The 24,658-nt window shown below is 37.4% G+C and overlaps 1 protein-coding gene across 8 annotated transcripts in view; it reads left to right on the top strand.

Annotated features, from left to right (window-relative positions):
* SLC38A4 (solute carrier family 38 member 4) overlaps positions 1–24,658 on the top strand; it is an 83,247-nt gene that overhangs the window by 51,323 nt on the left and 7,266 nt on the right. For all 8 annotated transcript variants that reach the window (XM_006168568.3, XM_006168567.3, XM_014584194.2 and 5 more), the window contains 11 exons: positions 3,806–3,896; positions 4,406–4,521; positions 8,557–8,630; positions 9,097–9,189; positions 13,347–13,428; positions 13,519–13,601; positions 13,699–13,757; positions 14,602–14,877; positions 15,010–15,089; positions 16,657–16,757; positions 18,140–18,264. In XM_006168568.3, coding sequence (XP_006168630.1) covers positions 3,806–3,896; positions 4,406–4,521; positions 8,557–8,630; positions 9,097–9,189; positions 13,347–13,428; positions 13,519–13,601; positions 13,699–13,757; positions 14,602–14,877; positions 15,010–15,089; positions 16,657–16,757; positions 18,140–18,264 — 1,180 coding nt within the window. The remainder of the gene's footprint in view (positions 1–3,805; positions 3,897–4,405; positions 4,522–8,556; positions 8,631–9,096; positions 9,190–13,346; positions 13,429–13,518; positions 13,602–13,698; positions 13,758–14,601; positions 14,878–15,009; positions 15,090–16,656; positions 16,758–18,139; positions 18,265–24,658) is intronic.

The raw sequence follows: 24,658 nt of genomic DNA, 5'->3' as shown, positions 1-24,658 counted from the left end.
CCCTAACCTACACATGCAATGGCCAATTATGTCCAGTTGGTTCAACTTCATTATGTTCCAGGTTTACCATCTGCTATTGCCATCTTGCTTCAGGCCTTCATCCTTTCGTGTGTCTATTTAATAGTCCTAATTTGTCTCACTGCCTTACCTTTTGCTCTCTTCCATCTAGCCTTCCATACTCCTGGAAGAGTCATTGTTTACAACTGCAGATTGAATCATGCTTCACCCGTGACAAAGGCCTTTTTATGACTCCCGATTAACTGTAAGATAAAGATGAGACTATACATTGTTTGGCATATAAGTCTCTTCATAATCTGTCCCAGACCTATCTCTCCTGTCTGATCTCTTGCTATACTCCCTTTTTAGGCCCTCTTACCTTACTCATTCTGCTTCATCTGCTTGAAATCACCCTCTTGCTTCCCCTTTTCCTCTATTGACTCTTTTCATCCTTTAAGAATCAGCTCAGTGTCAGCTCTTCTATGAATCCTTCTCCAAATGCCTCTACTCCCCTAGGTAGAAGCGACCACTCTTCTTTGTGTACTCTCTCTGTACTGAGACCTTAGTCATGCCACTGCAATAGGTGAGTCTCACCACACATCACACTGTGTGGTACATAATAAGTGTAAAATAGTCATTTGATAAATAAATTTACTCCCCACAAATTGTTTATGATAAATGTGCTCAGAAGAGCATTTTTGACCAAATATAGATCTGAAGTAGAGAATATCATCCCCAAACAAGGACTTCTCATTTCATTCACAATGTCCAGAAAACCCCATCAGGAGGAAGCACTATTCTTCCTCCAAGTAGCCCATTGTAATGAACTTTACAGCTGTTGGACTAGAGAGGGCACTGAGATGTAGATCATGGCATTTCAAATCGGGTGACTCTTGAGGCAACGTGATGTGTTAGAACACAGGGCTTTGGAGTTTGAAGAGTAGTTGCCTGATTTTGGAGAAAATATTTATCTTTGCTGAGCTTCAGTGGAAAGTGGAGAATGGCAAACCTGTATCTACTTTTTTTTTTAAGTTTATGTAATTATTTTTTCCATGAGCATATGGGATCCACTCCCAGCTTCAGCTAGCCCTGGATCATGGTCATGGGTACATCTGGCATGTTCAGGGAGATCTCCAGATGTGAACTTAGAGCATTCCTATGTAGGTCAGCCTCACAAAGTATTGCATTACCTCTGTGCCACTGCCTAGCCCCCAATATCTACTTTGCAAAGGATTAAATGAGTGCCTAGAATATACATAATATTAAATAAGTGTTTGCTCTTTCTCCTTCATGTAATCACCCTTCGTAAATCTATCCTAATCTGAAGCTTCTTTTGTATCTGAGAGGGGTGCACACAAGTATGAACTCTGCACAGATCAACTGAGCTGATGGAGAGACCATCCCAAGAAAGGGCATCACATCCTCCTTTCCATTTGGTCCTCGAAGAACAGTAATGCTTCTATATGTTGTGTTCTAGATCACTCACAGCAATTTAGCTTTTAATTCCTAGCTTATACATGGGTTGTCATTTCACATTTTAAAAAGATAGGGTTTTGCTATGTTTGATTTAGAATGAACCTTAAATGTAAATTTTTGAGAAATTCAACATAATTCATTTATTTGAGATCATTATACTTATGTTTTCAATACATGCTGGGTTTGTTATCAAAATATTTAGCTCACTAGGGACATTTCTCATGTATTTTATATAATCTTGGCATGTTTTATGACTACAACTCATCTCACGCCAAAATAAGAAATTGCAAATGCCTCAAAAAAAGAAAATCTGTTTACTTTCAAATTCCAAATTTTAAAAACTACTCATCAAATAGAGATTCTAGTTTATTGATTGAAGTATAAAACAGAGTATCATACATTCCTGGTAACAATTTTGTTTTCATAGCTCTTGGGCCAATTTTAGGTTTTATTTTATCTTATAGTCTCTTTTTAAAACTATGAACATCATGTACCAGTCTTCACATAGCACATGTATTAACTGCACACTATTAAAGTAAGTCACGAAAAAGTGGCAGGGGAATAAGGAAGTGTATGAAGGACATTATTATGCTTCCTATGCAATATGGGGAAGCCAAGGAATGTCCTCAACTTTTACACTTAGTGCTATTTACTCCTTGAGTTCTAGAAAAGCATAAAAAACTTAGTAATTTTATTCTCCTGGTTTTATCCATGCTTATGTTTGTGTCCATTCTTAAAAAGTAACCCTGTCATTCCTGTTGAAAATAATCTGTTTTTCACAGGATTATTTTCAGGATTTGCTTCTATTATAAAAATAATTAATACAGACCTTTTATAATAATTTTCCACTTTACTTCCAAGGATTATTTAAAATAAAACACTCTCCAATTATTGTATCTTACTCTTTCATGTAAGAAATGCTCTAAAAATGACCATGTGTCTCATTTTTAGACAATCCTTTTTTTTTTTTTTAATTTTTGCCATAGGGCACATGCTCTTGTAGGACATAGACAGTGAGAGGGAAAGTGAGAAATCACTCTTCCGAGGGGAATGGCCACAATCCCTTCTCCTCTGTTCTCCTCTTGGGATTTGGGGCACACGTGCACATGTACGCAGCATGATTTTCAAGCCACTGGTCAGGGGACTCAAATCACAGCTGATTATGTGGGAGCCCAGCACCTTAATCACCATGCCACCTGCTGGGCCCTACGAAACACTTTCAAGAAGTATTCATAGTCAAGCAAAACAACAACAAAAAGCCTTTATGATATTTTGTATGTAAACATGTTATCACGGCAGCTGGCCTCTTTGGTTAAGCCTTTCAGAAATGTGGCTGTTCCTAGATCCATTGTCTTAAAATCGCTGGCATATAACTGCTGGTGCTGACCAGCACAGTAAGAAGGGGTCCTGTGACCAATAGTGAAGCTTCCAGCTATGGCCAAGAAGACCATAATCGCAGTGTTCTGTGGATAGTGACATTTCACATCATTTTCCTCTTAACTCTTCTTCCAATTCATTGTGTTTGTTTAATAAATTTTTGTTTCATCCATTATCTAATAATAACCTAGGTACCTTTTCAGGGTAATTGAAACACACACATAAAACCCCAAACACAACTCAAAGATTCCATTTAACTGCTTTCCAACAAGGGTTACATGTATAAACCTATGGAGGAAAAAAAAGAAAAAAGAAAAAGAGGAAAATATCAGATACAGGGCCCTGCTTGGGACCTAGGACTGCATGATGTCCTGAAAGACCATAGACCTGAGGCTGGCCATGGTGGGCATACCATTCCTCTTTTCTGAGCCACAGTTGCCTACTCTTTAGAGTAGGGCATGAATGTTCTTTTGTAGGGGTATTTTGAGCCCTGTAGGAGATGATGAGCACAGTGCCTAGGAATGTAATACATATTTGTTGAATTAATAAAATCATCTGACTCCATTGTTTTAGTCATTCAGAAAACAGAATCCTAACTCTGTCCCCTTCTTTAGAAGGGCTCCTTTGGGAACAAAATTAATTCTAATTAGTTTCTTTCTGGCCTAGTTAATGTGGGAAAAAAGAAATGTGGCATGAAAATTTTTTTCAACTAAAAATAATATTTTCTTCCTTCATCACATCCTCCTTCCCTCCCAAAGTCTATTCATAGATAGAGCCCAGTTGTTGGTCTGGAGGGAATGCTCATGAAAAAGAAGAGAAAAAAACATTTTAGGTGTCTTATTTTTCTTCACCTAATTTAGTTACTTATATCACCTGAAACATAAATATAATGTGAAGCTTTTATTTAGATGTTTTTGCTTTCTTATTTTCCTTTTGTGTGTGTATGTGTGTTCAGTCAATTTGCTAATGAAGATGCTGAAAGTCAAAAATTCCTGACAAATGGATTTTTTGGGGAAAAAAAGCTGGCAGATTACGACGATGAACATGTAAGTGAGTCTATCCTTTCAAGCAGTAAACAGGACCGAGGATGTCTGATCTACCTCAGAATCTGTGGGAAAATAATGTGACTGAAATTTTCCAAGCCTTGATCAGCACATTCTCTGTTTATTCAGGCCCTTACTGGAAGAAGGACTTGTTTTTCCTGTTCACCATATGGCTACATAAATCATTTATGAAATTTATTTGTTTTTTTGAGAAATCATTCTAACCCAAATGTAATCTGCAATCCTACATGCTTTCCCTTCTTTATGTTGCTCCACCTGTATTTTTTATTTTTACGGAGACCTCTGCTGAAACCAAACATTACATTCCATTGAAAATTTTATAATTTTATTGAAGCTGAATAACAGATTTTACTCACTGTGATTATATCTTAAGCTTTGACATTGTATTATCATCTCCTCCAGTAATGTCAGAATAACCCCCCAAAAGTTTGCTCTTTGGCAAATGCTTGCTTATAATGCATCTTTCTTCTCTATTTCTTTATTTTTTCAAGCATCCAGGAACCACCTCCTTTGGAATGTCTTCATTCAACCTGAGTAATGCCATCATGGGCAGCGGGATCTTGGGTTTGTCCTATGCCATGGCTAACACAGGAATTATACTCTTCATGTGAGTGAATGTTCCTGGTTTTGGTGAGAATGTCCACGGGTGCCTGGGGCTCTTTGAATAAACAACCTTAAGTTTGATCTTTGTGAAAAAGAACACTCTGAGAAGGCCTCAGTGAATTCCTCCTGGTTTTAGATGAGGTAGCAACCTGAGGAATAGTTAGAGCAGTCTAACCAGGGTACTTGTTTACCCAACCATTCCTAATCAAATGGCAAAAAGTGTATGTGCTCAGTCAAAGTGCAGGACAGTTCTGCCAGGCCCTAGGATCCATTTTACAAAGTAGTTCTGATGGAGACACAGCAATAACAGTACTGGACCCATTTGAGAAGGTCCTGAGTTTGTGTCCTGAGACCTCCCTGTGTACACCAGGCATACATACAGTGCCCAGAATCCTGGTTGGCTGAGCTGAGAGGTGGATTACAGCATAGGGACTCTATTGGGGATGTTTATCTCTCTGCCTCTTTCTCTCTCTTGATGTATGTGTTTTTTATGGAATAAATAAAAATTATACTTTAAAAACATGAGAAAGAAAAAAAAATTAGAGGTTTTTATCTTAGGGCATATGCACTCACCAGAGAGAGACAGAGGCAGAGATAGTGAGAGGGAAAGTGAGAAATCATCCCTCAGTAGGGATGGCCGTGCCACAATCCCTTCCCCTCCATTCTCTTACTGGGACCTTGGGCACAATACACATGTGCCCCGCCTGATTTTCAAGCCACTGGGCCTAGGATTGGAACTGTGTTTGGCTATTTGGAAGTCTAGCAACATAACTGCTATGTCATCTGCTAGTCCCAAGGAGAAATATTTTTTAAATGAATTATTGTTCAATAGATGCATAAAATAATTTGGTGTTTAGTAGTCAATAAAACTTTTTTCCCAGAAACAAATCTGATTATATCACACTTAGAAAAAAATATCAAAATCTCAAACCAGGCCTGAGAGCCCTGCATGCTCTGGTACCATCTCAAGTCTCATTCTCTATGTCTTACTAGGCACACTGTACTCTGAATCTCACAAAGGTGCCATGTTCCCTCTTGCCACCAGCCCTTCCACATGATCTTGGCAACTTCTTTCCTCTCTTCCCCATCTAATTAAATCCTCACATCTCCACTCAGTCTTAGTGCCAGCTTCCCTGACCTCCCTGACTCAGGTGAATCACCTTATACATTCACCAGAATTTTAATGTTTTACTGCATTTTTCTGATTCATTTAGGAAATGTCTCTCCCATGGTAGACTCTAAAGCTCCAGAGAGCTGAGCCCATGTCTGTTTATACTTATGACATGGCACTAGCCGCAAGGCCTAGCACAATGCCCAGCACAGGGAATATTTGCTGAGAGACCAAAGTGTATTTCTAAACCTACGCACTTTCACCAAACATGGTCAAATGCTGCCTCAAGGTAGCAGTGTGGCACAGCTGGCCGCAGGATGGATACCACGTTGTCTGTAACAGACAAACACAGGTGTTCATGGCGTTTCATGTACAGCCTCTATTTTCCAAGTTGTAGCTGACAGCACTGGAATTCTTCATAAGAACAAAGTGTAATGTTAGGCATTAATGAAAATGCCGATCCTAATTCTAAATGCAATACTAGAGAGTTAAATAACTGTCTAAGAATGCAACATTTATATTATATAAATAAATGCTATTTATGTTCTGAACATCATGCATGATTAGATAATCACACAACTATTTGAGGGCTAAGATCAGGACTATAAATACTTATATTACGTAAATACTTTGAACTGTTTTATGTATAATATTCTTTAGCTTAATGGGTTTTTATATCCACTTTAATTTTATAAGCCAGAAATAAACTAGTCTTTTAATTATCTGAATCTTAATGACTAGAGATGTATTGATACATTTGTATGCTTCGTAATGTGCATACCTATAAGACAAAAAGACTGTCTTCTTATTAATTATACATACCATTAAAATTAACTAGGAAGTCATCATAGATCACTGATGAATAGAAAGAGGAAATACATCCTCCAAGCCTAACACCATAGATCATTTTCATGAGAGGAGAATATTTCACTTTTAAAACAAGGCCTCATTTTAAGCCTATAAACATTTAGCAGATTAATTTAGTCAGAGCAATTAAATTGCTAAACATCATGGGGTGTCCAAGTAGCACATAATGGATTCAACTATTTCCTTTAATTCATAACAAGTGACACATTATTTTATTGGTTTTACTTTTAGTATTTTATGCCAAAGCAGGCCCATGTTAAGAAGAAAAAAATGCTCATAATTTTACCAACTAATAAAATTATGTAATCTGAATTAAATAATTCTTTAAAAACAGGTAAAATCACAAGGCATATAAAACATATGAATAAGTTATTGATTAGACAGTTCTAGAAGGCATATTTTCTAGAAAATAAGAGCACAATATAGTTTTATGTCCGTAAATTTTTTTTCTTTTCTTGTTTTTCATTGCCACAGAGTACACGTTTTCGCCAGAAAGAAGGCACCCTCCCCCATTGCATAATGGTCATGTTGTAATCTTTTTCCTCCATTTATCTATCCTGTAAGAATCTGGGGCACTGGGACCAGCAGTTATCATAATGGTTATGACGCTGGACTCCCACATTGTCGACCGCGGTTCAAGTCTCAGACCCGGTGGCTTAAACTCACACAGGTCGCGTGTGCGTGTGTGCCCAAGATCCCAAGAGGAGAGTAGAGGAGAAGGGATTGCAGCATGGCTATCCCCCCTGGGGGGATGATTTCTCGCTTTCTGTCTCCCTGTCTCTCTCTGTCTGTCTGGCAAGCGCACGCGCCCTATAGCAAAAACCTCTCAAAAAAAAAAAAAAAAAAAAAGGATTTGGACACTAATACACATGCACCTAGTGAATTTTTCAAGCCTCCAGACTGGAATTCAAACCATGGTCAGCCATGTGGGATACGATTCCCAATGTCTGGGGCCTAATTGCTGTGTTACGGGGCCAGCACCCATATGTATGTTTGTAGCATTGATTTCATTGGGAGTTGCCAAATAATTAGATCAGTTGTATTCTCCTCACATAAAATTTAAAAAAAAGAATTTTAAAAAATTTCAGATAAAAGTATTGTTTATTTATTATATAGATGATTTTATCTGTAATCTTATTTTTGTATTCTAATTCTTCAGTTTGGAGAAATAATGATCTGTATAAAGTAAGCGTACATGTATTGGAGGCTGGCAAGTGGCATGGTGGTTAAGGCGCTGGACTCCCACATGTCCGACAGCAGTTTAAGTCCCAAACATGGTGGCTTGCTTTCTCACTTTCTCTCTTTCTCTTGCTCGCTCTGTCCCTCTCTGGTCAAATTAAAATAAATAAATATAAAGTTAAATAAAATAATTATTTAAAAAAAAGAAAAGAGAAAGTATATATGCATTTAGACATGTAGAGGTTCCTGACACCAGAAATGGCTCTTTTTAAATACAAAAAAAAATTCCTAAACCAGTACTTACCATTCTCTGCTTTCTCTATTGCACATGTAATAGCCGGACCTTCTGGTTGACAAAGTACCTTGCTATCTAGAGCAGAAGATCTGTACTAATGGAGTGCAAACTCTGCAGCTCAAACTCTACATGCTTTTGCTTCTGGACTCCTAGATTTTAGATTAAGGCTTAGTCAAGCTATCAAATAGCTATTCAATTCTAAATAGTTATATGTATGTTATACAAATATGATGCACAAATACCCAAATGCTGAGTAAGTGCATGTAGTATTTTGCTAATTTTGTTATATACTTAGCATCTAAGTTATGAGCTAGATTCTTATTTTTAGTGGATAACACTAAAAATACATATTTAGGTCCTCTGGTGGTAGGTTAAGTATGTAAAATGTGGCAGATTCCAGGCATATGGCATTAAAGAGATCTGTGGAGTTTTGAAAAAATTTTCTCAGCTTTCCCCACATCCGCATACTGTGGGAAAGTTAATGACTGAAAAGGCCAATGTAATCATTTATTGTAGCATCTAACATTAAGTCTTATTATTATAGAAACTTTATGTTCTACTCTTTCTCTCTCTCTTTTCCCCCCCAGAATCATGCTGCTTGCAGTGGCAATATTGTCACTCTATTCAGTTCACCTTTTATTAAAGACAGCCAAGGAAGGAGGTATGCTACCCCTTAAGTCCAAGACATTGTGCTTGGATTTCCATATCTTGGTCTGCAGTTTTGGGATCTTTGGATGATTGGTGTTACGTTCTCATTTTATTTTCTCCTGGCCACAGTGCCATGGTCTCTCAATATTTTTAGTTAACTTGGGTGAGAGGCAGGAGTAAAAGTCAACTGGCTCAGGTTCAAACCAAATAGAAAAAAAGATTTTGGGTAGTGACAGAAATAACTTGCATGTAGCAAGTTTTGACTTGCTGCAAGCAGCTAAATGAAGAAAACCATGCTTCTTGTCTGGAGAACATTTTAATATATTGCTTTCTGGTTTCTGAAATTGCATCTCTTGGGCTCATAATTTCTATATTATGTTTGTTTACAAATTTGAGATTTCAATGTAGAATTATATTAGAGAAGTATTTTCATCAGTAAGACAATCTTTTTAACAAGGTCATCTTATCATTGATTGTAGGATCTTTAATTTATGAAAAATTAGGGGAAAAGGCATTTGGATGGCCTGGAAAAATTGGAGCTTTTGTTTCTATTACAATGCAGAACATCGGAGGTAAGTTTTCAATACACCACTTAAACTTTCCATAGAATGTTCAATAAATAAGAAAATTCTTATGGGAACCAGCAGTTAGCGTAATGGCTATGTCGCTGGACTCCCATGTAGTCGACTGCGGTTCGCGTCCTGGACCCGGTGGCTTAAAACTCAATGCCGGGTGCGTGTGCGTGCGTGCCCAAGATCCCGAGAGGAGAATGGAGGAGAAGGGATTGCGGCGTGACCATTCCCCCTGGGGGGTGATTTCTCGCTTTCTGTCTCTATGTCTCTTTCTGTCTGTCTGGCGAGCGCATGCGCCCTATAGTGAAAATCTCTCCAAAAAAAAAGAAAAAAAGAAAATTCTTATGGAAGTGAGCAAACACTTTAAATATAGACAAATAGTTGCTTTATAGCTCTTTAATGTCCAAAGTAAAGTTTTTGACAGATTTATTATTGCTTTTTACTATAACCCAACCAAGTGATTTTTAGAATTAAAATACAGGATACAATCTTTCTTGATTTCTAATGATCTTATAGTATTACAGGTTGAGCATCCATAATGCTGAGTTTTTCCTACTCTCATTTCTAACTCAAAGTTTAAGTTTTCTCAAATTCAAATCAGTTTTTGTTTCTGCAGTGTATAAAATTCTTCAGCATGCCCTCATTATTTTCAAGGTAAAATTTAAACTAATTGGCCTGACACAAAGGTCTTCATCACATTTTTCTGCCTACTTTCTTACCAATGCCCCTAAGTGTCTATATCTATTTGTCTGTCTCTCTGTTATCATGGACTATCTCCTATATGTCCTTTGTCAAACCATAGCAAACAATATTAATTCCCCAACGTTATTATTTTATTATTTTTTAAATCCTTGATGTCTTCTTAATACTTGCTATTTTCTCTTTTTGAATGTTCTTTGATGTCCTCCAACCCTAATAAACACACACACACACATACACACACATTCCAGTCTCTCTCTTCCCTTCTCCCCCCTCCCTCTCTCATTGCTTCTCTAGGCTGTTAGGTGCTAATTTCTGTTGGCCCTGTTTGTGTGGAACTGGTATGCTACTTTTTCTTAAGATATTTAAAAACTCTTGAGTAAAGAATAAACTTTTGGGATCTGATGCATCTGAGTTTGAGTCTGTTTCTGTCACTACCTGTGACCTTAGGAAAATTGCTTTATTCCTTAGAGTCTAATTTTTCCATCTGTATAAAGGAGAGTAATACTCCACTTGCGCAAGGTTGCTGTGAGGGTGACATAAAGTAACAAATGGTACATTACTAGAACACTTGCTTCCTCTCTGCTTCTCAGCTTCAGTATTTATGTCTCTGGCCCACTGATTATGTTTTTAGTGTGCATTTTCAACACAAATGTATGCTAATTGTGAAAAACTAATGCATTACATAAATATGTATATTACCAAGAAAACTTTATGTAAGTCACCTCAGAATAACTACCTCAGGTTTTCCTCTGGGTCTAATTTAACAAATATATTAGCATTGTTAAAATTGCATCATCTTATTAATATAATACTGATTTGTAGCTTGTTTCTTTTATTTGAAAATATCCCTTGAATGGGTTTGCATGTTATTCTTAATGGCTTTCAAGTTTTCCATCATACAAATGTACTAAAATTTGTTGCTGACTCCTTATTGAGAAACAGTTGGATTATTTCCAGTTTTTTACTTTTACAAACAATGCTACAGCAAATAGAACTACACAGAGATATTGCAAGGAAACAGCCCCTTAGTATAAATAAACTCACTAGCATTATCTAGGATTTATGAAATGCAGTAATTTCTTTTATAACCTTTATTCAACTATACAGGCCTTTACAATGGATAATTAATAAGCAAATAAATAAAATCCAGCCATATCTTACCAATTTAATTTTTCTATTCATATTTTTACATATTGTTTTATCACCATAGAGTATGTGAGATCATTTAAAGAGAATGCACCCCCACAATGGGACATGATCATGCCACAAGTCCCTTTCCTGCATGCTCCATCTCGGCAGGATTTGGGCAAGTGCATGTACCTAGTGTGATTTTTCAGCTGCTGGGGTCAGGATTCAAACTGTGGCCAACCCTGTGGGATCTGGTTCCCTTAACCACTGGGTTATAGGACCAGCCCATATTTTCATGTTAAGATTACAATCTTGGAATTTGGCAGAAACATCAGGGTTATCTCATTCCTTTTACTGGGTTTGGACCACAAGCATCTAAACTTCTCAAATCCCACCACATAGACTACTTTACATTTGGTTCCAATTTTCAGCCTTATCAAGATTTAAAGTATCAAGCATTTCACAAGATTACCTCACAGCTGATGTAATTTATTTGTTTTGACAACTGAAATAACCAGACGCTAGCATATTTAGTCCTGGAATTCAACAAGCTGAGTGGCAACAGCATCATCTGTTGCTCAAGTGTAGCCACTATTACACTTTGAATATGGAATAAACTATAAAGAAGTCTCTCAGTCAAGCCACACACAGTAAGCGATGCAGCTTGAAGGGAGTGAGCTGAAATTTCATAATACCACCCCAGAGAGCACTCTCACTTTTGGTTACTCTGCATGATTAGCGGCCTAAGGGAAATCTCTTATTTTTCTGTATTTAACAGCTTAGAATGCTTAATGTTCTCAACCCCCTAAAAATTTAGCATTTACCCCAGATGTTTGAACATTAGCAGAATTATGTTGACCTTGCCCAAACAGGTCTGGATCATATTGAAGTCTTAGAGACTACACACATTAACAGTGGTGACATCACTAAAAATCAGCAATTACTAACTCTAAAATGGAAGGGCACCTCACTAAGTCAGTTAATCAGAAATATCCCCTGTTTGTACTCTATAAGATTTAACTTTAGCCAAGGCCTTTGTAAAGATTAATCAAATAACATGTACAGAAGACACATTGAAGTGTAGTAAAAATCATTTCACTTTGAAAACAAAGAAGCCCTGGTCCAAACGTCAGGGGATTACATTTTAGGTGTGGTCTGTCCTTTTAAGCTGTGTGATCTTGGACATGTCATTTAACCTCTCAAAATCTTTACATCTCAGCTGCAGAATGAGAATGCATTTTGTTGTCATCTCACAAGGCTTTTCAGATGATCAAATGAAGCAATGTACAGAACTAAACAACATAGAGAATTATTATAATTGTTATTATTTTCATTTGAAGTTAAGGAAATATTTTGAAACTTTTAATAGTCCAATTTACAATTTAGAAATATCTCTTAAATACCTGTTAGCAAAAATTCATCAGAAAGATGTAACATGCATCCAAAATTTTTATGTAAAGCTGGCCGGTTTTATTTTTAATTGAGTCTCTTAACCATATGTCAAATAACAAATTAAGATGCTTCACTGGATGAATGGACTTGGGAAAAGGGTGTTGCATAAATCCTTACAATTGTAGGCAAAATTGTCATGTTATGCATATGTATACATATTTATTTTTTCCAGGGAGAAGATTTAGAGATTCCATAACATTTTCTAAACAGTCATGATTGCTCATAAATCACTACCAAGATGCTCTAGAAATTTTGCTAATTTGTATAATTTTTTATTTGACCAAAAGGGGAGTAGAGGGGGGAAAACACCACTGACCAAAAAAAGAGAAGCAATCATCTCTTGTATTCTTTTATGGATCTAGGAAGAACCAATTTCAACAAGACATTTTCTGAGACCTTGTGTCAGGGAGCTCTCAGAGGACTAGATTGGCACCCACGTGGTGGAAGTCAGAGCGATGTATAGTCTACCCTACTCTACCTAGGAGCCCACTCCCTCTCTTCTGACCTCTGCCCTTTGTTGTCAGACCATTGCCCAAGTTATATACACAAAAATAGGCACTTTCACTGTGGGCCCTGATGATTGATAAATAATGAGGGTGAAACTTGAAACTGTGGCTGCAAGGAAAACCTTGGGGCTGAATCAGCATTGATACTGTTCACAAAGGTACCTGTGCAATAGCTAGAGGGGCAAATATCTATGTTTAAAAAGAACTCAGAAGCAATGCAGAATACATGGTGGCTCTTCTTTCTGTTTGAAAGAGTAGATGTTCATCTTACTCAGAAGAATGGATGTTTCAAATGCCATGACTTTTTAACTATGGACATGTGACTTTAGTGCTGTGCCCATCACTAAGCTATTATGTTTTCCATTTTAGCAATGTCAAGCTACCTCTTTATCATTAAATATGAACTACCTGAAGTAATCAGAGCATTCATGGGACTTGAAGAAAATACTGGGTATGTCTTATGTTCTCTCGGTAACATCAAGTGACTTCATTCTGATTGGTGTTTTCCGATCCTAATACGCCTTGTCTCTCTCTCTTCTAGAGAATGGTACCTCAATGGCAACTACCTCGTCATATTTGTGTCTGTTGGAATTATTCTTCCACTTTCTCTTCTTAAAAATTTAGGTAAAGTCATTTTCTAGCTGAAAACATTTTTATTTCATATGCTAATCGATAGGTAAGATGCCATATTCACCTTCCTAAATTGTTCTGCTGATTCTAGGTTACCTTGGTTATACCAGTGGATTTTCTCTTACCTGCATGGTGTTTTTTGTCAGCGTGGTAAGTGATTTGTTGATCTGATCCTTATAGCTTGGTGAGCATGAGGTGCTTTTAGTGCCTAAATGCATGTCCTCATTTTAGTTCAAGCACTTCACTAATATGAAATAGTTCTTGCATTGCAAGAAATTTTCCTGTATTCTAATTTGGATTGAAAAAGGGCAATCACAAGTTTAAAAATAGCTGAGTTCGAATGTCAGGGCTGTTGCTAATGATATGTTCCTAGCACACTGGGTGTATAATGAGACAAAAGAAGCACTTCAAGCAGGAACATGAGGATAACACAGAATTTGGAAAGGGAGAGGAAGAAGTGAAGAGTCTCAGAAGACAGAGGAGCAGGCTGTAGTCATATCCACATGAATCAGCCATTCTACCCAGTAAGAAAAAGCAGCCACAGAATCAAAGAAGAAATCCTCTTCTCTCTGCTGACCCTAAGAAAAGGAGGAACTTACTGCAATATCATGGATGTCAGAATTTATAAAATATTTCCCCAAAGAGGCAACAGAGAGGAGAGGGTTTTTGATGACCCATGTTTGAGGAAATAAAAGGTTTGAAGTATAGCAAGGAAATGTTTTCTTTCTCATGAAGGGCATGAAAAAGGTGTGAAATGGATTAATGCAAACTGCTGTCTGGCTGACTGAGGGGCAGGGCTGCCAATCATAGTTCCAGCTCTTTCCTTAGAACAGAGGCTAGCATGAATCTCATTGGTTCATTAGCTTAAAAGAAATCCTTAGCCAAGTCCTCTGACCCCCCAACCCATAAACCACACGCATAGATTACTTTATTACTGTTTCTCCAAAGGCTGACTTTTTTTTTATTATTATTACTTAAATCACTGTAAATCTAGGTGATTTACAAGAAATTTCAAATACCCTGCCCTCTGCCTGTTCTGGATCACAGTGCTGGAAATCTGACTTTCAACAACACGCTTCTGATGCATGTGGTGACGTTACCTAATAACTCTGAGAGTACCGGTGTGAACTTCATGATGGATTATACCCACCGCAATCCCACAGGGCTCGATGAGAAGCAGGCAAAGGGCTCTCTTCATGGCAGTGGTGTAGAGTACGAAGCCCATAGTGATGACAAGTGTCAACCCAAATACTTTGTATTCAATTCCCGGGTAAGTGAGAGGCCTAGACCTCTAGTGAACCTAGATATGTGGTGTCTGAATTTTTATTTCATAAACTAAGATGGCCTGGACTTGCCATCTATGTTGGAACGCTAAACATGTGGTGTTGTCTTTGTTTTTCAGACGGCCTATGCAATTCCTATCCTAGCCTTTGCTTTCGTATGCCACCCTGAGGTCCTTCCCATCTACAGTGAGCTTAAAGAGTAAGGCAGCCATTATCTTAGCATTCTAATCTGCTTTGAAAATGTGCTCATATGTTTGAAGGTGCTTCATGAAGAGACTGGGTTTATAGCTTTCTTTTCAGAGAAGGTTGTACCACTCATCTGTAACGTGCCTTAAACAAAAACATATGAATCCTCACGCACTGTGCTACCTTACATGCTTCCTTCCTTTTCCTGCCTTTCCTCTCTAAGGATCATGGAAGGAGTTCAGGGCCAACAGAGGAAGAGCCAGTTGTTGCCATGATTTTGGCAGGTGTGAGGAATTTAAATTTATATTTTAGTGGGAAGAAGTGGGGTCAGCAGAACTAAAAATGAAAACACCCATGAAAGCCAGAAGTTATATAAAGTCTTGCCAAATTACTGATGTTACATGTGACCAGTTCCTAATCCTTTCTAGAAGATGTTCTCCACAAGAATTATGCTGGTATCTGGCCTTCATTGTTTTACCTGTACAATGGAGATCCTGGTTAGAAAGATCTTGTTTCTTCCAGCTGATGATCTATGATTCATTCATACTCTTTCTTTTGAAATTGTTGACTTCTACTTGGAAACAAAGTGGGTCTGAACCACGATGGTGCTTCCCTCTTTACCCTTAAGGGTAATCACGTAATCATCATCGATGTCTCTAACCCAGACATTAATAACTCAGTCTGCATTCTCATGTAATAGTGACAACTTTCCCCATTAATTCTTATTTACCTCATTAAAAACCTTTTGGGATGCTTTCAATTATTTTGGTGGCTTTGATTTACTTCAAAACTAATATGTGGCATTACTTGGGACCAGTAGATGGTGAAACAGTTACATCACTGGACTCCCACGTAGTTGACTGCAGTTTGAGTCCTGAATGCGGCGACTTAAAACTTAGGCCTGGTGCATTTGTGTGCATGCCCAAAATCTGAAGAGGAGAATGGAGGAAAAGGGATTGTGGCATGGCTATTCCCCAGGGATTGATTTCTTGCTTTCTGTGTCTCTGTCTCTCTGATGAGAGCATACGCCCTATAGCAAAAATCTCTCTCTCAAAAAAAAAAATCATATGTAGCGTTACTCTAGAAGCTTTACAGTTGACCTTAGGCATTTAGGCACCCTCTAAAATGATTTTCAGAACCTGTGCAGATAATAGTATCAGACTTCTAAAAGTCTGAACTCCAGGCAATAGTGCTTTGCTGATTCTAGTAGGTTCTTTTTTCATTAAACTCACCTCACCATGAAATGCAAAAGCTGTCTACATTAGGAGCCAGTTTGATCTTCATGTTAATTACATTCTTAATTATTCAATGGGCAAGCTTACTGACATGAAGTAGACTGCTTCTCTTCTAGGGAAATAATTGTGTCTAAGACTGAATTAGTAGTGTGTAAGAAAAATGGAAAAGAATCCTCCTTAGCTCTCTAAGATGAATTTAAATAATCTATAATCTTATTTACTAGAAATATCTGCTTATCATGAGCCACACAAACATACATTCTTTAATTATTTTTTATTTTAATTTTAAAAGATAATATTTCTATAAGTTTAAAAGACAAAGCTTGGTGTTATTTTTCTTTTCAGTCGGTCCCGGAGAAAGATGCAAGCAGTGTCAAATATTTCCATCACAGGGATGCTTGTCATGTACCTGCTGGCTGCCCTTTTTGGTTACCTAACCTTCTATGGTAAGTCACTCTGTCAAAGTCATTCTCTTTGTGCAAATTCTAACTAGATTTGCATTTAACCTATGAAAGGATGATTCTTTTAATTACCCTCTGTAAGCAGCACAATCTTGAGTATGAGATGACACTCAACATGTTATTTTAGCTTTGACACTTGACCTAAGGAAATGGGGCCTGAACTGGCCCTGCTAACAGCTTGCAACAATATGTGAATTCACACATATTTTATTAAAAATATTTCTCAAATTAAGTTATTTCCTTCAGGAATAAATTATTTATTTTTGGCTCTACTGCTTAAGCCATCTCAGGCTACAAGCAATGAGAATGCATCCAACTGCATGAAAAAAAGCTCTTTTAATAGCATAATTAACTGCCTGCTAAGCAAATGGCAGAAAAAGTACAAAGTCCTGGAACTTGAATTTGCTTCTTATTTACCATTCAACTTAATTCTGGGAGCTTGGAGCATTAGGTAAAATTTCCGGTTTATCCCACTCTATTCTGTTACAGTGAATAGCTTCCTAAGAAAAGGAGGGACATAACAGCCCATCCTTCACCCTGGAAATGCATTCTATGATCATCTAAGATTACACAAAAGCAATAGGTTTGTTATTTCTTTCATGAAGTGTAGCCCTATAGACGAAGTTCATGGAATCGAGCACTGGCCTGATAGCAAATGTTCATACTAACTAGCATGCTGACATAGTATATGTTTTAGTATATTTATTAGTTAGATATAGACCTCCCTAACTTTTTAAATTTTCTTTTTTCTTATTGACTTGGTAAATTACAATCACACTAAATTCTCCTTGCATGTTTCTTATACTACTGAATGAGTTTCATAAGATAAGTAAAAACTTAAAAAAAAAAGAAAAAAAACCCAAAAACTAAGAATATGTGTTTCAGTGTCAAGATGGAGTCCTAACTGTTGAGCTTGAAAAAACACTAGAGATCCTTGGTCCTGTAGTTTCCACAGAGGTTGAAGAGACTGCGTTGGGATGGCTCCCACAGAGGCAGAGAGCAGTGGTGTATGGGAGGGACAGGTTTGTGGGGCTTGGACCTTCATCCCCTTCCACAAGAGCACCTCAGTCTCTCATCTGGTTTATACTTCTGCATAGCAGAGACCAGTTTATCATAAGGCAAATGAAGTCAAGAAATTCCTTAGCAATCTTTTATTAACTCCTACAATTTTATAAACTTCAGGACCCTTTTGTTCACACGAACCAAGTTTACATAGCAAATACACTCAGAGATAAAATAAGAACAGAGGGATCTGGATTTCCAGACCTAAGGTTTTTACACTGTGCTGTGTTCCCTCCATAAAAGTTATGAAAGTAACCAGTGCCAACTTGACCCAACAGATAGACTCATTCTCTTCTTCTTTGCAGGGGAAGTTGAAGATGAATTACTTCATGCCTACAGCAAAGTATATACATTTGACACCCCTCTTCTCATGGTACGCCTGGCGGTTCTAGTGGCAGTAACACTAACTGTGCCCATTGTCCTGTTCCCAGTAAGTACCTGAAGCCCTGATGGAAGAACCTGTTTGATCTGATAGATCAGTACGAATAAGTGTAGGGGCAAAATTGCGAAATTTATTTTAACTTCATTTCAAAAAATGGAACTGGAACTCTGTCTTATGTATTAGTAATAATAAGTAGGAGTGCATATAACTTTTGAAACTTGAAAGCCAAAACCATATTAACTTTTAAATCATATTGCATTTTTATTACAATTTTGAAGATTTGTTTTTTCAGTTTGTTGTTCTGCAATAATATCCAAAAGTCACCTTACTTATTCTGTTGCCTTGAAGGTTCCTGAGAAGATTCAAATTAAATAAATTACACACTAGAACAATTGTTTTAAAAATTGCTGTATTACCCCCATATATCTTTTCTAGCTTCCAACTCTGCTAAAAGAACTGACACTTGCCCTCTCTCGGACTCAGACTAGTATCACCCCCTCCTGGCATTTCCATTGGCGTCAGTCAGTTTGTTCTGGGATCACAGAAAAGGGCTGGGAGTCAGGATTTGGGCCACATAAATGAACCACCACCTATGGATAAACACAGGTCTTCATTTTCCTGCCAACACTTCTCTTTTCATAAACACTGAATTTACTCATTCATTTTAAGGGGAAAAATAAATAAGCGACACAGTAACCAGTACCATCCTGTACAGAATGTTCCATCCAGGGCCCAGTGTGTGAGGACTGCTCTGTAATGACACTGTGGTCACTTTAAATGCAGCTTGTGTACAGAAATATATTTTGGCACATTCCTTTTTCATGAGTGCATGAAATCAGATACTTGTTACTATGGTGACTAATATCTTACTCTTAAATAACATCTTGCCTCTAATATATATGGAAGTATTTCAAATTACATATACATAGCATTGGCCTAAAATCAGCTTCGTCTTGGGTACAAGGCAGAAGACAGCTGTAAACAAAAGGTATACTATAGAGTAAAATTTCTAAGCAAACAGCTTCACCAAGAAAAGACTATCTAGAGGGACCAGCAGTTAGTGTAATGGCTATGTCACTTAACTCCCATGTAGTCCACCGTGGTTCGAGTCTTGGACCTGGTTAGCTTAAACTCACACTGGGCGCGTGTGCGTGGGTGCCCAAGATACCGAGAGGAGAATGGAGGAGAAGGGATTGTGGCATGGCCATCTCCCCTGGGGGGTAATTTCTCGCTTTCTGTCTCCGTCTCTCTCTGTCTCTCTGGCAAGCACACGCGCCCTATAGCAAAAAAAAAAAACAAAAACAAAAAAAAACAATCACTAACTAAATCTTGGCACAGAGTAGGCACTTGCATTATTGTTGAATCAAAGCATTTAATGAAAGATGTCTGTTATGTTCTTCTGTATTCCTTTATTTATATTCATATAATGTTTCCAAGCTATGGTCTCAAGAGTTTGATGGACTTGGCCATCATAACACCAGCAAGCTGGGAGAGTAAACTAATGCACTGGTCATAGCATAATGCTGATGGCAACAATCAACAAAATGGGAAATAAAAATTAGCCTTTCATTTATTGATGAACATTTTAGTCTCAACATTGAAACAGATCTCCCTTGGGACCAGCAGTTGCATAATGGCTATGTTGCTGGACTCCCCTGTAGTTGACCATGGTTTGAGTCCCGGACCCGGTGGCTTAAACTCATGCCAGGTGCATGTGCATGCATGCCCAAGATCCTGAGAGGAGAAAGGAGGAGAAGGGATTGCAGCGTGGCCATTTCCCCGGGTGGTGAGTTTTTGCTTTCTGTCTCTCTGTCTCTGCCTTTCTGACAAGCGCACGTGCCCTATAGCAAAAACCTCTAAAAAAAAAAAAAAAAAAAAAAACAGATTTCCCTTTAGAAATTCTTTCTCTGTATGTGAGAAGCCCTGATATAAATCTGACCATGTGGAACAGCAATAGTTTGTAAACATTTAATGCCACTGGAATCAAAAGTGACTGTGAGAACCAAAATACAATGACAATAGCTGTTATCCTTCATTATGTAGTTTCATTCAATATTAGCATTTATGAAACCTTATGCACACATTCCCATAGTATCTTTACAATATTAGATTGAAATCTGCACAAATACCTCCTTCCCTCTAGATTTAAGACCTCGGAGGTTGGGGATGTGAATAGGGACTGGCACCAAGGAAGCTCTCAGGAATGTTTGCTAGGAAAAAATGGTCTCCAAATGAATGTTGCCTTTTTAGGAAATACATAAACCACATTTCTAGCAAAAGCATAGGCTATTTCCCTTGTTTTCGCTGGCCATGAATTTAGTTTGGACGAGGATCTAGTTAAATGAACCAAACCTCTGTGAATGCAATAGAGGCATAAAGATGGTGACAGATAGGGTCCAACTTCCTTACGCCAAATCAACCAATTAGTCCTTTAAGGCAAAATTCACAGTTTTTCATCAAAGTAATAGAAGATAGTGATGCTTTTGTTTGTTTGTCTCTTCTAACTTGAAGTCAAGATTTTCCAGAATGTCAAATGCAGTCACAACATGGTTCTGATAGGTTTCTTTGAATTCAGAGATTCTTGAAAAATTATTTTATTTACCTGCTTTGAAATCTCCATGTATAAATAACAAAACAAGTAAAACCCAACCTGAATTACAATCTGTCAGTTCTATATTATTTTGTGTTCTCATCTTTCAATAAATGATAACAGGGCTCTCTTCCTTAAGAACCCAGGAAAATAGGGCAAGGGTTTGTTTTTCTTTCATTTATTACTTTTCTCCATTTGGGTTAGTTTTTTTCTTCTTAGTAAAAGGTATACAGGAAGGCATATAGTAACTGCTTGTAATGTTACTACATGGAGTAGGGAGCTTCTTTGGGGACTGTATAATACCGTTTCAGTTTATGCTTCCCTTTATGCAAGAAAGTCCACATATCACCACAAAATACAGAAAACTACATAATCCTAATGGTTTGTCATGAGCACATAGGGTCAAATTCCATCTGCCATGCCTTTAAAAACAGATCACTTCTAGCATTATCTAATACTGTATTTCATCTTATCATAGTAAAATCATTCTTTTCACATCTGTTACCTTCAGATCGACTGTTGTGAGTGTATATAAATACAGAAACAGGCAGATATTACCATGAACTTCAGGGGAGCAGTAATTTGTCAGTATTTCCAACACCCATGCCCTAAGCAATCAGTCCTACAAAGGAAAGTGTGAAGCACTTCTAAGCCATGGGAGAATGTAATTATTTATTTTTAAAGGCTCTGCCTTTCTTTTACCTCCACATTTCTGACCTTCACACTAGGTCCCTGTATCAACACAGCCCCTCCTAACTGGCTGTATAGAACTGTTCTGGAATCATTCCGGGTCAGAGGCCCTGGCTATTTGTTGCTGGAGACTTCCCCACCTGCAGCATTTGACCCACATTTCCAGGTTCTTATCAGTTTGTGTCAGTAGAAAAAGTGCACATAGATAAGTGTGAGAGTAGACAAGCTTTGTGGGTAATAAGCCAGAGTTGACTGGGTCCTGACATAGGTAAACAGGACTGCTGAGGATCTTAATTCCAGGCTCACTCCTAGGGCAGTATTTTCACATGGCATGACTAGCAAGGTTCATTTCTTTCCAGTGCTACCACCAGCCTACTGTCTCCCTCTTCAGGAATGCACTGGCAATTCCGTATGCCTTTAGTTCTGTTTAGTATTTTCTTATTTGCTATGAAAAGGAAGCTTTCACCATTTGCTCCAGCCATTTTCCTGTTACAAGTCTTGTAGATTTCCTGTACTCTGACATCATTAGGCCAACTTTTAGTTTTTCTGGGAGCCATGAGAATTTAGGAATGCATTTGTATGCCAGACCCTTTATGTGTGTTGGGATGGTGTTAACTCAGCTTATTGAACTGAATTTTAATGTTCAGTTGAATTTTTAACACCCATCACCATTTTAACAAAGGGCACATAAGTGTGACACATGTCTGAAAATGAACCTGTATTCTATTTGCTTATTCTACAAGTTTACCACAAACAAGTCTTTAAGCACTGTGTGTGTGTGTGTGTGTGTGTGTTGTGTCATAAAAAAGCTTATTTTAAGCCTACCAATTAACCTCATTCAGACAATATTAAATAAGCACTAAAAAAGCAGTGATAATGTAGAATTTATAAGAGAGCTACAGAAAATGGCATTAAACCACTTTCCTCAGTTTAGTTTTTAGAACGAGTTTCATAATTTTCACTAATCCATTTTTAAAAATCTTTTGCTAAGTCATTTTTAAACCATTTCCAGATACTATCTGGTTTGCCACTCTAGAAATGAAATTGCCTTTCAGCCTAAACAGATGGCTTTAATTTTTGGTGGAGTGGTATGAAAGGAATGTCACATGAGAAACTGCAAGCAATTTAGCTTGAATATTTTCTCCTTCATACGTGCTTCAAAATATATTTTACATTTTCTCTCTTAAATGAGTTCCCATCTCAACAACGTTAAGAGACTCTAGAACTAAAACTTCAAAGTGAAAATCAACCCCCCATTTCTAAAAATGAAGTCCTAGCTTAAATGAAGCACTCACTTATTGAAAAGCCAATAGAGTAATTCCACTGAGTCAAAAAGTGTCCTCTCAAGATTCTAACGACAAGAGTATTTTCAACTCGGTAAAACTGCAAATGTCCTCTCTCCCTCTACAGCAAAGATTTCTTTTATCCAGTTACATCAGAGTAACATGAGCTGCCAGACCCTGCAAGTAGAGCCTCTCTTGACCCTTTACCTACTTAATTCAGTTGCTGAAATCGGGACAAAACCTATCAAGGATTTCAAACAAAGGAAAAGATTCCTACTGTTTAATTCAGTTCAGTATTTATTGAGTGTCTGTAGTGTGTAAGACACTTGGCTAGAAACTCTGAAGAATGTTAAGATTATTAAGTCTTGCTCTTGCCATTTGTGGATTTATTGATGAAGATTTATCAATAGATTTATTGATGAAGAAAGGAAAAGAGAAAGGAATAATCACAAAAGGTATCATATTTTATTAGAAATAGAAAGTGATGGGCCAGTTTGTGGTGTAGTAATTATGGTGACTGGATCCACATGGCTGCTACACAGTTTGAATCCTGGACATGGTGTCTTGAAAAACAGATCTAGCATGTGTGCATGCATGCTCAAAATTCCAAGAGGAGAATGGAGGAGAAGGGATTGCAGTGTGGTCATTTCCCCTGCTCTGGAGGGTGGTGCTTTCTTACTTTCCCTCTTTTTCTCTCTGTCTCTCTCTGTTAAGTACAGGTGCCCTCTAGCATATTTTTTTAAGTGGCAAAAATATTAAATAAAACATGTGATTTAGATCATGCAGAAGATAGAATCTCAGATGTAGAAAATAGAACCTCTGACCTATAAAAATTCACCAAAAAGACTGAGAAAATCCCCCCCCATGAGAATATGAGTAACACTAGATACCATTACATGCCCAAACATACGGCTCATTGGTATCCCAGAACATGAAGAAACTAATAAGGGCATTAATAATCTGTTTCATAAAATCCTGGAAGAAAACTTTTCAAATCTAGAGAGGCAATCAAAATCAGACCCAAGAAATAAAGGACCCCACACAGATTCAACCCAAGAAGATCTTCCCCAAGGTACATCATAACCAGATTGACCAAAACCACAGACAGAGACAAGATACTAAAATTGGTAAGAGCGAAACATTAAGTTACTTTCAAAGGATATCCCATAGGCTAACATTGGACCTTTCATCAGAAACAATGTAAGCAAGGAAAGAATGGGAAAATATATTCAAAGTGTTAAGTGAAAAACAATTTCAACCAAGAATACTATATCCAGCAAGATTATCCTTCATATAAGAAGAAAAGTCTGAAAAATTCTCAGATAAACAAAACCTGAAAGAATTTATCAATATCAGACCAGCTCTTCAAGAAATGTTGAAGGGAGTGTTGTAACAGGAAAACTAAAGACAGACAGAAATAAGAGAACAAGAAATGATCAATAAAAAGTCCAACTTAATGGTAGGGACAAGTTCAGAAATATCAATAATAATGTTGAATGGTAACTTCCAGGATTTAAATGGAAAGATCAAACCATAGTTAACGCTGCAAATTCAATAGAAGAGATACTAATTGCATGAGTCTGAACTAGTGAAATAGAATCTTTTGACTTTAGAATAAAACATTACTGATTTTCTTTGATGCTTTGATTTTCATATTTAAGGATGTTTGTCTTCCTTTGAACTGTAGATAGGTGCATCTAACTACTATTTGAACTGAATCCTTACCTATTTCCTTTAAATTTTAAGCAAATTTATCTTAACATTTTTTATTTTGATATATTAAAACTAAAACTGTTTTTCTTGAAGTTAAAAAATGCATGGGGCCAGCAGTTAGCGTAATGGCTATGTTGCTGGACTCCTATGTAGTTGACCACGGTTC

Source organism: Tupaia chinensis, unplaced genomic scaffold, assembly GCF_000334495.1.
Source record: "Tupaia chinensis unplaced genomic scaffold, TupChi_1.0 Scaffold145870_1, whole genome shotgun sequence".
NCBI lineage: Eukaryota > Metazoa > Chordata > Mammalia > Scandentia > Tupaiidae > Tupaia > Tupaia belangeri.
This window is presented reverse-complemented; position numbering and strand designations above follow the sequence as displayed.